Raw genomic sequence first — 14,286 nt, 5'->3', positions numbered from 1 at the left:
GTATTGTATAACTATTGTGACTAAATGACTATTGCGGTATATAACGCTTCAACCCTGATTGATATGAGATTTATTCTTTGATTCAGAGAAGAAGATATTGGTAATTGAGTATACGGAGCATGGCAATTTGTCCGATTTTCTCAAAAATGGCGAAGGCCGCCATACCACACTAAAAGATCAAATGCGCATGGCTGCTCAGGTATGTTGCATTTTTTACGAAACAAGTGTACAAGTTAGACATTTACAATATTGGGATAATATATTGGGTATTATGAGTAAATTTTAAATTTTATTACCAAACTTTAAAATTTGAGTGGGATGTTTCACTGTTCACTCCCTATAGGGGCGGGATCACTGCGATCGAGAACTAGTTTTTTCTCGCAGAATTCAACGTACAGTGCGAAAACGCGTCATGATGCAATGATCGGTGCTGACGAGACGTTGAATGTGATTAAAAATGCGCGCAATAAAGTGACTCTCGGATTTTCGTGCCGCGGCAGCAAATGGAAAGTGTCCACAAATTGAAAATGAAAAACGCAGCATATATTTTGTTTTGGGAGCTCAGCGATGTTGTCTTCACGCATTTTACACGCTGTAAATCGCACGCATTTTGCTTAGTTACCAGCGGAAACGATAGGTAGGCCAAGGCTACTCAACTATTTTCACCAAAGATCCGTATACAAAACTACAAATTACCGGGATCCGGTCTTTCTAGAGAATGTATATCACAGTGCGCCTAAATAAATATCAGTGCTTCTAACTATAAGGATAAAGACTTCAAACAGAAAAGCATTTTGTGGAAAATTGGGTAACCGCAAAAATTCCAACATTCATAATGCGCCTTGTAGTTCCCAGTTGGTGATTTTTCGCAAATCATAGGACAGCACCTTCCCATTTTTATTACGGCGCAACAGTTAAAGTCATATAATAGAAAAAAACTTATGCTCTCCTGGTTCAACGGCATTTGTCCTGAGTGATTGGCGAAAATGGCTGGTCCATCGCGTAGTGTGGTATGGAAATTCTTTGAAGTTGTAAAAGAAGATGAATGTAAGGTTAAATGCGAGCTGTGTGGTGGCATTGTGTCCAGGGGCGGGAAATCCTCAAAATCGTTTACCACCTCAAATTTGAAAAAGCACCTTGAAATTTACCACCCAAAAGATTTCGAGGCAGAAAAGAGAAGAATTCGAGAGGAAGAGGCCAAAAGGCACACAGGTACGAGTGTTGAGACGTACTTCAAACGATTTCAGTCGGAATCTGGAGAAACAAACCGCGATCGTAAATCACAGCTCAGCGTAGAAGAAGCTTTTTCAAGATCGAAATTGTGAGACATAAACAGCTCTGAAGCCAAGGTTTTACACCGACTAATTGGAGAAATGATAGCAACGGACTGTCAGCCGTTCTCAATAGTTGAAGACGAGGGCTTTAAACGTTTAATGGGCCATACAAAACCCAGGTACAATATCCCTAGTCGCAAATATTTTTCTGAAACTGTGATTCCGTCAATCTATAAATCTGTTCGAGAGAAAGTTCAAATGATCGTCCAGCATGCAGAAAATATAAGTTTTACCAGCGATATATGGACAAGTATAAACAACACGCCGTTTCTAAGCATTACTGCCCATACGATCGATGAACATTTTCAAGATAACGTCATTGTGCTACGCACAATTCATTTTCCGGATTCTCACACTTCTGCAAATATCACAAATATTATCTATCAGGTATTACATGAATTCCACATTCCCAGCTATAAAGTTCACGTGTTTGCGCGAGACAACGGATCAAATATGGTGAGAGGTATAGCGGACACGGGCTATGATGCTCTGCCTTGTTTCCTGCATACGCTCCAACTAGTCCTTAAGGATTCTATTTTGGAGCAAGATGTAATTAAAGAATTGCTTGAACAATGCAAAAGAATCGTTAGTCACTTCAGTCATTCAGCGCTGGCTAATAACAAACTCACCAAACTTCAAAAGCAGCATGCCTTGCCGCAGCATAAGCTCCTCAACAGCGTTCCGACAAGGTGGAATAGTATCTACCTCATGTTGGAGCGAATGTTTGAGCAAAAGGTCGCTATTGCAAATTATGTGCTCGATACTCCTAACTTACCAACAATCGATGCTAATAAGTGGAATCTAATGGGTAAATTAGTGAAACTCCTTGAAATATTCCACAAAGTTACTGTTCGACTGAGTGCTCGTTCAAGTACGATATCAGAAATAATTCCACAGGTTAAATATATCATGCACTTGTTGGATGTAGCAATTTCTGGACCGAGATTTCATGGTCTTGGTGGGACACTGACTTCATTCAAAACTTCGGCAAAACTAAGATTTCAAAAGTACATGGATAGCTACAATTGTATTCTCGCAACATTCTTAGACCCAAGGCATAAAGACGTCCTTTTTGGGGCGGAACGCCTTATCGAAACTTCGGAGTTTCATCGAGGTACCATTCGCCAAAGATTGTTGGAGACGCTCGAGAAACGCAAATTAGACGCTGCAATTCATACAGGCGAAAGTGAAACATCATGCTCAAGTGGGACGGAGTCGGGAAGTGATAACGGTAACTTGGCTCCGCGTGAAGACGTCTTTAGTGATTTGGATTTCGAAAAATGTTATGATCGTCTTGTGATGGAAACTGAGGATCATGCCACTAATAAGAAATCGTCTAGAAGCGAATCTTTGACATTATTCTCAGAGATTGAGAGATATGTTTCATGTCGCCGAATCGAAAAAGACGAGAATCCCATATACTGGTGGAAACAAAATAAATCGATATTTCCTTGCTTGAGTTCTCTGGCAAACAAATATCTTTCCTGCCCACCATCTTCTGTCGAAAGTGAAAGACTATTTAGCATTGGCGGAAATATTTATACGCCTCATCGAAACAGACTATCACCTGATACTGCTGAGGAGCTAATGTTTTTAAATCATAATCTGAGATATTTTGAATTTCAATATTAAAGTATCTTGAATGACAGATGTCAATTCGTTGTTGTGATAAAATAAATAAAAATAGCCTTTTTTGAAAGGCAGTGTAGTTTTTGTTGTAGTCAGAATTTGATGATTGTCAGTGTGGTTTAGAGATTAGGGAGTCAGAGCGAACGCAGCGCATCACGGGATACTCCCAAAGTATGTGAACCAAGATGACGGACACCGGTACGTAGTATGTGTACCAGGCTAGGGTTGGGCCATAATTTTAAGTACAAATACTACGGGAGTTACTTGGCTAGTCCCCGAAATCGTGATAGAACTAAAATTGGAATAAAATTATGGTCCTATGGTACACATACCACGTTCCGGTGTCCGCCATCTTGGTTCACATACTTCGGGTGTACCCATCACGGTGCCCAAATTAGCACATTACGGGCGGTTCCACGAACCTAACGAGGGCGGGGTCCCCTATCCTTGCGACCAGGAAGCATAAACGGATATTATGTCGTCTAGTATCATGACGTTTTATTGCCGCTTTGAGCTTTTTAAATTCAAATTATTATCAAATTTATCTATGATGGTATTTTTACGTCGTTTATTACATTTTACTATAATTAGCCGGATTGACCCCTATCTCTGTATACGTACACTTTTGGAATGCAAATTAGGATGCAATTAATTCAAGTATTTTAATAAACCGTTAGCAGTTTTGACACGTTCCCGTGTTCTGAGATATCCGACTTTCAAGTTGAAATATTATTCACTGTAAATACTGCATGCATACAGGTATTTTATCCCAATCGTCTCGTAAGCCAGAGAGCATTATGTACATATATACACATTGATGTTGTTACATATTATTAGAATATCGGTATCGGAATATCGGTAATATCGGCAATTTTGAATATCGGCGTATCGGTATCGGGTCATTTTCGTTGGTATCGGATCGGTATCGGTGAAAAAAGTGGTATCGGTACATCTCTACTGGAGACACTGATTCCTCACTTTCTGTTTCGATCACGCTGCCCCATTGTGATGTCACATAGCCGTGGGCCTGTGATATCACAGAAAGAGTTCAATTCATGTCACCACAAGTGCACTAACTGCGGAGCTGTACCTGACGCTGCCCTTTTTTACGTTTACCAAATATCGAAACAGACTGGATGTCACACATGTCATTAGAGTTGCGCTTTATATTCTTTCGCTCGTTTACTATACGGCGGACTGATTATTTGTTGTGATCTTTTAATGTTTTGTTTTAGTGCACAAGGCCGGGAATCATTAAAAAATTGCAAGGGTCCGTCATGGAATTTTTTTCAAAAAGTTTGGGAACCACTGATCTAGAAAAACTACGAAGGATTGAAATTAATTTAATTAATTAATTAATTAATTTTGCAATAAAAATGTGCAACAATGTGGCCGTCACGGTTTCTCTGCTTTGAAAAGGTAGGTGTATCGTTTAGGATGGAGCACATACATAAATTCTCTGCGTTCTTTCTGCCTTCTGATGCAGTGCACCTATGGGAATGGCTCTATCAAACACGAGTCAAAATTTATCTCAGTACTCGGCAATTATTAATGCCTTATAAAGTTTGTACAACAGGTAACAGATAGAATTGAGAATACAAATTATAAACACGCAAACGAAATATAGACCAAAATCCAATGCGAAAATGTGCCGGTTAGCCACCAGCTAACTGATCAATTAATTACTCTCTAGGGCAGGAGTGAGCAATTACTTTTCTGAGTGGGCCACTCACAAAAAATAGATCTGGTTACTCGGCCAGAGGCATAAAAACCCAACATGTAAAACTATGAAATTTTACATCCACATATTCTCGGGTTGATTACCGATCTGTGGAATACAGTAAAAATAAGGGTGTTTTATAACAAAAATGGGCGGTCCAGAAGTGAGTGCGCTAATATGGAAGTATATTCAGTTGGCTAACACAGACAGTCCCCGAACTCGTAATAGAATTGAATTAGGAAAAATCGGAGTAAACTAATGGCATAACGCCCTAACCCTAACCTGGTACACACTACGGGAAGAACCAAAAATGAGACTAAGGCATGTCAGTACAGTGCCTCTGTCTTTATTTATTTGTACCACTCTATTGACAAGTGCTATATTCACACAAAATATGGTAATGTCATTTTCAACTGGTGTCCATCTTCGGATGAAAACATGCCATCTTTAAAATAGATAAGAGAAATGACGTTTTTTTCCTTTCCCACTGAAAGAGAGAAATATTAGATTATATAAATAGAAAACCAAATGAACTACTTTTATCCAGAGTCAAAGATGACAGGTTAAATATTTTCTGTAGCTTTGACCATTGGGTTTGAGTGGCTACCTGTTGTAACCTGTGACGTTAACAATAACATGCTATGGAGTTTATAATTATCGGTAAATGTGAATGCCAAAAAAAAATGTCCGGCGCTGCAAATGTCTCATCTAAATGGAATTAAATATTTTAATTCATCAATATAAAACATACGCTCAACCCAACTCATAATTAATTGGAAAAATATCTACGTAGCCCAGAAGAAGCCCAGTTTCTCAGACACAAGCAAGCCATACATCATGCAATCGCTATTATACTGATAATTATGTCATGATTTAAATAAAAACTATATCCTAGAAAATTGGCAAAAATAAAATTCGTCATGAGAAACATGGAACAGCCTGAGTCAGATTTTGATTGGGGATAAAAGGGCGTATCATTTTAATAAAGATTGATGAGCATTGATTTAAACCCATGCCCAACATGAACTTGTAACCACATTGACGGCTATGATTAAGACGCTTTAGCTTCTTTCCTATTCCCAGATAAATATGGAATTTCTATCTGGTATGATTTTCATTCAATGCGACTGCTGCCCTCAACTACTGTATTATAAAAATTGTGTCCAGACAAAATAAACTACTAAAGTGTAAACCTCATGGTACATATATATATGCATCTTTCAGATTTGTAGAATAGCAAACACTCATGCTCACCTTAACACATTTCTCTCAGTAATTCTCTTCTGTTGAGAGGGGTTCTTCTTGGAGGGGAAAATTGGAAGAGTTGATTACCATTAACTTGAGAATAAATTTCTTCTAATTCTAGGCTTAGTCATGAGGTTTTCTATTTTTAAAACCCTTTACCAAAACCTATGTATCTGTAATCTAACCTGTATCTGACAAGCAGTTTCAATGACTACTGGTAACTAATAAAATAACTTATTACTCGTATCAATACTACTAGAACTTACCTAATCAGAAGTGAGCCTTAACTTTTCATGACGCAACAGACTCTAGAAGATAACTCGACTTTTACCTAAACTTAGAAAACTTAAACGATGATTCTTGTGTGTTAATCTCAATCATTTTTAAAGTTTCACATTATTTTTGTGATTTTATCTCATTACCGGCGACAATCATCTTAAACCTAACTAACTATATATTTATGAATATATATTCTATACATGTATATTTACTTGAATATAATATTCATTACTATTCGGGTGACTCGCCAATACTGTTCGTAATCCTGTTTGTATTGCTTTCAAATTATTGTTATTCTAACAGCTGATTCATGAAAAAGCCTTCCACCCTATATTCTGCGTCTTGTCAATAACATATACGGTATATGTCTTATCTGGCCATTTTTATGAGATCTTACCTACTCACTAACAACATACAGACTTCTGGACAATGAGATGGTTTGTGGTTTAATGTTAGGGTTAGAAGAACTGATAATTGCAGTGTACAGGTGCCAACAGGCAGTAGTTAGCTATGTGTAGAGCATACCCATGTCCTAGATATTTATATGTATTCGTATATTATTAATATCGAAGAACTGCCAGGGCAACTGAAAATCAAACTCATAACTCAAGCGGTCTTGTCCCCCAGAAATCTGTAGAATTACTATATCAAATAATCGCTCCAGTATTCAATAACATACCATTGAAATCAGTATCCTGTTTTCAAATTGTATCGAATCTTTTACAGATAGTTATAGTGAATTATTTTGGTAATCAAGTGTTTTTTGCCCACCTCTAGTTCCTAACTATGCAATATTCTGATATTAGCAAAAGCTTACTTACAGTTTCTCTGTATCACAGTCCTTTTCTGCCTCTGCATGGTCTTTCACAGTTGAGTATGACCTAGCAGCAGGATGACCCGACCCGCCTCCGTATTCCAGTTTTCAGAATCACTGTCAGTCATGTTGATGTAAGAGTGTGTGAAGTGCGAAATGATGTGATGGCCGCTTGCAATATAACTTTACCTGAAAACCGAGTTCAAATAATCAATAATCCTTGAATTGAATAAAATTAATGAATTTAAGCTGGTATCAGCCTATCATTTGTCAATATTAAATTAATTTCTCACAAAACTGCAAAATGCAGAGATACGGTGCGGTACCTGGAAATTGAGCATAACTCGGAATAGGATTTACATATTTATCCCGGGGGAGAGGAAAGCCGATAAGACGACCGATATGGCAAACCACGGCCTCTTGTCCGGTTACCAGTCCAGGTTGGGTATGGGATTATTTAACCGGGTTTTTTTTTCGGAAGCATGGACTTGATGGTAGAGGAAGCCGTGACCGACCAGCGGTTACGTGAACCACCCGCTGGAGTCCAGCAATTCTCTCGCACATAATCATCCCCGCATGGGATTCGAACCTGCGAACCCACGCAAGGTAATCAGAGATGCGGTGGCAAGCGTATTACTAACGCTTAGCACGATGCGCCAAACCGCCGAGCCATTAATTTTAGATTTCAAAATATAAAAGAAGGTCTGTATGTGCTAACTAACCTACCAACAACAAAAAATGCAAGCACAATTTCCAAAACAAAATAACTTTTGATCTAAACTTTTGCTTTAGCCCAATAACCCATTTATTTATTTATAAGCTCTTTACAATTAGCCAGTTGGATCAGTGGATGGTGGGACTACCAATCGGCGGGTCTCGTGTAGTTTCGTACCTAACGTACTTCTAGTAGGCGTAGCATAACAATTTTTTGACATGTTAATACTAACCCTCACCTGACTACGCCATCCAAAATTTACGTCCAAATATACGCACGATCGACCGAAATGGCATTGGCGCCAACGATAAAGAACTGACTGACGTTATCGGTCTCTCTCCTATTGGGGTTAGGATTGATACTTGAAAAAATTGTCATGCTACGCCCACTAGAAGTACGATATGTTAGGTAAGAAACTACATGAGACCCCAATCGGCTTACTGGCTTAAAACAGTACTGCAGTACCGGTACGCCAGACTGGATTCCATGGCAGGTGCACGCCCGAGGGCGCTAGCGCTCCGCAGAAATGCACGCGAGCGAAATCAATTTTGCACGCCGAAAATTTGCAATTGCTCACCAATGTAAATCGGTTTAAATGGTTTTAAAATCAATAATCCAGTAATATAAAGAGAGAGAGAGAGAGTGAGATTTATTGCCACAAAAACAAAATCAACACTAATATAAACAATAATAGATAATAATATAATGAAGAAAATATTTCATCAGTAATAAACAGCGATTGATTATTGTTTTGTGCGGGTCAGTATGCAGGACCGATTAAGGTCATCTAGGCTCCCGACCCTTTTGTAAATGCTGTATATAAGGTTATCATGGCATAATATAGTACCATGGGTAAATGCAAATGGGATTAAATAAAATATATATAAGATAAAGAAATGAGTGAATGAGTCGGCAATTTAAAGTTATTATTATTAAAGTTATCAAAGGGCAATTTAGGATTTTGAGAGGTCATGTACCGATGTAACCGATCATGTCCAATGAAAGAATTAAAACAGTCAAAGATTTAAAAAAAGCTTTTTTTTTTATTGGACACAGACCGAGATCAAAAATTGAAAGATAGGGACAAGAAAATAATAATATCATCACAGATTCAGTAATGGAGTGCATGACGTAAAAGTATCATTTGACTCCTTTTGGCACCTTAATTAGTTCACATGAAGAAGCAGGGGAAAAATAATAACAATCGATGAATATTGTTTAATTGCTACCAGCATTCATAAGTATTTATACATACTTGAATAAGGATTCAAATATTTATGTATTATCCACAATTTAATATACAGCTCACTTGTTACACAATGAGTTTAACAATATAAAAAGGTTATTAGGTAAATTAATTTACGAAATGAAAGCATGGAAAAACACAGTGACAATCACTGAATACTGTATGGTGGCTACCAACATTCATAAAGATTTTTAAAAATATGAATTAGAAATGGAGTATCAATGTATGATCCACAATTAAATATGCTATTGATAATGCAGTTCATCACTTATTATATAATTAGTTTAACATGTAAATAGGTTAATAAATTAATTAATTTACAAAGAGGCTAACAACATTTACAAATATTCATACCAAGCGTACTTGAAAGAGAACTAAAATATTAATGTATGGCCCACAATTATATATGCAGTTCATTTGTTACAAAATGAATCTTAACAATATAAAAAGGTTATTAGGTAAATTAATTTACGGAATGAAAGCATGGATAAACACAGTGACAATCACTGAATACTGTATGGTGGCTACCAACATTCATAAAGATTTATAAAAATATGAATTAGAAATGGAGTATCAATACTATCAATGTATGATTCACAATTAAATATGCTATTGATAATGCAGTTCATCACTTATTATATAATTAGTTTAACATGTAAATAGGTTAATAAATTAATTTACAAAGAGGCTAACAACATTCACACCAAGGGTACTTGAAATAGAACTAGAATATTAATGTATGGCCCCCAATTATATATGCTGTTCATTTGTTACAAAATGAATTTCAACAATATAAAAAGGTTATTAGGTAAATTAATTTATGAAATGAAAGCATGGAAAAAACACAGTGACAATCACTGAATACTGTATAGTGGCTACCAACATTCATAACGATTTATAAATACTTGAATTAGAAATGGAGTATCAATGTATGATCCACAATTAAATGTTCATTTCATCACTTCTTATACAGTGATTTTTAACAATATGAAAAGGATATTAAATTAATTTACGAGATGGAAGCTTGGGAAACACACTGACAATCACCAACATTCATAAAGATTCATAAATACTTGAAATAGAAATGGAATATTAATGCGTGTTCCACAATTAAGTATGCCCAACTAGATATGCAATTAATATGCAGTTCATCATTTATTGCACAATAACTTTTAGCAGCATAAAACGGCAATTACAGTATATTAAACAGAAGTATACGGATCAGGGTACTTGGATAACAAGAATTTTTTCATATTTTTATTGAAAGTATATGCTGAACAATTTTTGATGTCAGGTGGTACAATGCCCCAGACCTGGACACCGCTATATTTCAGTGATCTTTTTTCAAACTCCGTGGCTACATGAGGGGTAAAATATGACCTATTTTTTTGGGACCTAGTGGTGTATTTATGTACATCTTGTAGCCTAGTGAAATAGTGTTGGAAAGCAATGGGAACAAGGCCATTTTCATGCCGATGCATGAACTTGGCTATTTCAAGTGTATGCATTTCACACAGCTGTAAGATATTAAACTGTCGATACAGCTGAAAATTGGTTATGTGAGTTTTTTCTGAAAATGCCATACATCTTAAAATTTTATTTTGCAAAACTTGTATTGGCTGCAATAGAGACTTATTTGTCGACCCCCAGCTAAGTATACCATACTGTAATCGCGAGTGAAATAAACTATAGTAGACCAATTTGAGTGTTTCAGGGTTCAAAATATTATATGCCAAAATATTATAACTCCACAATTGTCGACAAATACCAGCTTGCAAGATTTGGTCTGATCGAAATATTGCGAAGCAAAAAGACCATGGACCTTTCCCCAACCTTTGACCCGCGAAAAATTCCTCTCATTGTTACGTCCTTTTTTGCATCTTGCTGATTGGCCAATGTCACGAAGTGAACAAGGAAGTCGATGCTCGGGGAAAGGTCCATATCGTGTTGAATGATAGGAAATAGGAATCCCGTGAGAATAGTTATGGACGAAAAGATCGCCTCCGCACCAATGGCCAAGTACGGCTCTGATTCAGCGTATTTTTCATACAATAATTTTACACGAATGTACTGAACAGTACCGGTATCTAAAGTTGCTCAAACACTCCCAAAATTAGTAACAAAGTATGAAAATAATGTTTTGGGTCAAAGGTCAAACGTCCATTTTGCTCTAATTTGACGTATTTTTTATCCATTAATTCTGCGTAAAAACACTACCAAAATTAATGACAAAGTATGTCCATTTTGCTCTGGTTCAACGTATTTTTTATCCAATAATTTTACGCGGATGTACTGAACAGTACCGGTATCCAAAGTCGCACAAACACTCTCAAAATTAGCGACAAACTGTAGAAATAATGTTTGGGGTCAAAGGTCAAACGTCCATTTTTTCTCTGATTCAACGTATTTTTTATCCGATACCGGTAATTTTACGCGGATGTATTGAGAGGTATCTGATGTCAAAGTCAGTTGCACGCGAGTGCAGTTGTTTTGCACGTCGTGAGCTATAATTGCACGCCAGGAATTCTTATTTGCACGCGGGAATTTCTGATTGCACGCCCGATTTCTCGTTCAAAAAGGCCATGAAATCCAGACTGGCCGGTACGGTAGCAGCACGATCCATATTTTTGTATTATCAGTAACACCAACAAATTATATCCAAATATCAATGATACCGGTACGGTACCGTATTTTACTCACATTTGTATTCATCTCTGAATTACGGTGCCGGTACAGACTTATAAAAGGTCAAATAGTGATGCAGCACTTCATCCATTTTCGGTATTGTTAGGCTCTTCCACGTTATGTTTATATCGGGTTATCTCTAATAGCTTTGGTGGATTGATTTGTAATTAACTTGTGCCGGTACCGTACTTGTTACAGTGTCCATCCATTAATCAAAACATAACACGCACAGATGAATTAGTAAGAATAAAATGAAAATTCAGTAAACTGTAAGAAGACCTTTGACCCTAACTTATAGTTGCCAACTGTTACAGGTACAGTATATACATTTTAACCTAAAACATACCTTAGGCTTAATCAACTACTAGAATCTAGAGACCTATTCATGACTTTATATTTTAGTGCGTTATAACAGTTTTATGAAATTCCAAAAACAGTTCCAATCGAAAACGTTATTCGAGCACCAGTCCATGTCGGATACCGTATGCCCGTATGGGGTTAGTTGGCCAGTTAATTGTTTCAGAGGTATTGACTTGGCGGTCAAAGAAGCCAATCCGACCAGCGAATGAGTGAACCATCCTACGGGACAAGGAGTTCAGAAATCCTCTCGCAAATTATTATCCCACTCGATTTTTAAGCCTGCGAACCTACGCAGGGCAGTCAGAAGTGCGTACGGTGGCGAACGGTCCTAACAATTAGCACGATACGCCACACTGCCGAGCCAGTGGTCGGAAAACGTTATGAAAAATTAGCTCAAGGAGTTTGTTGATATTCACTCATTCTCCCACACCTGGACTAACAACATGCACATGAGACAGGGTGACTGTGATCACAAAACAGTATCGCACCGGTAGGCCAGTACAGTAAGGCTACAGTATCTGTACAGGCTTCCATGTCTAGGACAATTATGTATTGTACACGGATGTCATATTCAGCACGGATATTATTGTTGGGCCCAATCTTTATACTCCATTTTGTAATTCACTTATTCTCATTAAATTATGGTTATGTTTCCAAATAAATTTTTATATGCTGTCAATTCGAATTATTGCAAGTTGTATGGGTTATTAGTAATCAAGGCTGGGGCTCTGCTTCAGGATAGGATTTACATACTTATACTAGGTGAGAGAAAAGTCGATAAGATCGCTTAATCACATGGCGAATTACGCCTCTCTTCCGGTTACCAGTCCATGTCAGGTATGGTATCAGTCAATTACCCAGATATTGTTTTTAGATACATGCACTTGATGGGGGGTTAGAAGCCGTTACTCACCAGCGGTAACGTGAACCAACCAACGACGGCGAAAAATCGAGCAATCGCACAAAACTATCCACGCATGGGATTCGATTCCAACCTACGCGCCTAAAATGTTTCTTGTGCTGCATTTGTCAAAACTGGCAAGGCTACGACAAGATAAGAATTTCACTTACACGAATCAATCATATGTCGGTCGTATAACGCCTTTCTGGAACTCTTACGCACTTGAGACTTTGGTGCCATATATATAAAAAGTAATAATAATGTAACGAATGTCCTATGGTATCTGAAATTGAATACGTTTCAGTATACATGTCTTCATGTGAATCGATTTCATATGTTTATATCCGTAACAATGAGCAACCATGAGTTAACAATGAAAAAACACTTGCAATTTGTGCAGCCGCTTGGACAGATATCTGAGCAACATTTGCTCCGTTTTCGGTGTTTTGCGTGTCACTTGTCAGTTTTTAATTGTGTTTTCAAAATCTAGTTCTGAATCAAATAACTTAATATTCATAATGACTTCCAATGAGCTTTAGTTTAGTTATGATAATCAAAAATTAATCTCGCAAGCGCTGCTGCATACTAGCCCAAACTGTAATCTGCACGTGGTCGAATAGTTTTAATAAAAAAATGTTTTTGGACATGTATACCAGATTTAGGCTTACCATACGTCCCGATTTAGGCGGGACAGTCCCACTTTTGAACATCTTGTCCCAGCGTCCCGACCGGTCAGCCAAAAATCCCGCTTTGCCGTTGAGCCAGCCAGTCAGCACGATACACGAACATTACCAATTACTGAATGTGGAAGCGTGGTTTTGTTTGTTCCGTTGTTTTAATCACTACAATTTGTTACGTGTAAGCTCTGTACGCCAGAAGAGTGCCTAACGTTAACGTAAATTCCTTTCTACTTTTCGAACTGTAACCGATATTCAGACAAACAGCGCATCAACTCTAATGTCAAATCGGTAAATTTGAAATTCAAAAAATCACAGCTATGGTCTTTGGAGGCGCCCCGCTTTGGGGTAACAAAAATATGGTAACCCTAACCAGATTGTAAGCGTCAACTCTCGGAGACACTCTCAAAATAAAAATACAATTATCGCAATAATGAAGTATGTAGAGAATTTATTCGGGGTCAATGTTCGACGAAACATCCATTCACTGTTTATGAGGCCTAATTATGGATAATTCGAATGAATTTTTAAAATAGTTCCCATGCCTACGAACATTTATTGAGGTTTAAGATGATACTTGCGAAATTTTATTTTAACCGGCCAACATTGAGGTCTGTGTCTCCCGAGCAACTCGAATTTAACACTGATGCACTATCGAAGATTCGTCTATGGACGGAGGTG

The 14,286-nt window shown here is 37.4% G+C and overlaps 1 protein-coding gene and 1 long non-coding RNA gene across 2 annotated transcripts; one reads left to right on the top strand and one right to left on the bottom strand.

The window, feature by feature from the left end:
* The first annotated feature begins 986 nt into the window (after positions 1-986).
* Positions 987-2,966, top strand: LOC144431211 (zinc finger BED domain-containing protein 4-like). Its single transcript, XM_078119044.1, has 2 exons — positions 987-1,321; positions 1,748-2,966. The coding sequence occupies exons 1-2, from the start codon at positions 987-989 to the stop codon at positions 2,964-2,966; spliced, it is 1,554 nt and encodes a 517-aa protein (XP_077975170.1).
* Positions 2,967-5,009: 2,043 nt separating this feature from the next.
* Positions 5,010-11,895, bottom strand: LOC144411775 (uncharacterized). The gene is made up of 3 exons (XR_013468886.1): positions 11,683-11,895; positions 7,029-7,210; positions 5,010-5,170 (listed from the first exon to the last, which is right to left on the bottom strand). It is a non-coding gene; the product is annotated as an uncharacterized LOC144411775 (long non-coding RNA).
* Positions 11,896-14,286: the final 2,391 nt, after the last annotated feature.

Source organism: Styela clava, chromosome 2 (assembly GCF_964204865.1).
Source record: "Styela clava chromosome 2, kaStyClav1.hap1.2, whole genome shotgun sequence".
NCBI classification, from domain to species: Eukaryota; Metazoa; Chordata; class Ascidiacea; order Stolidobranchia; family Styelidae; genus Styela; species Styela clava.
This window is presented reverse-complemented; position numbering and strand designations above follow the sequence as displayed.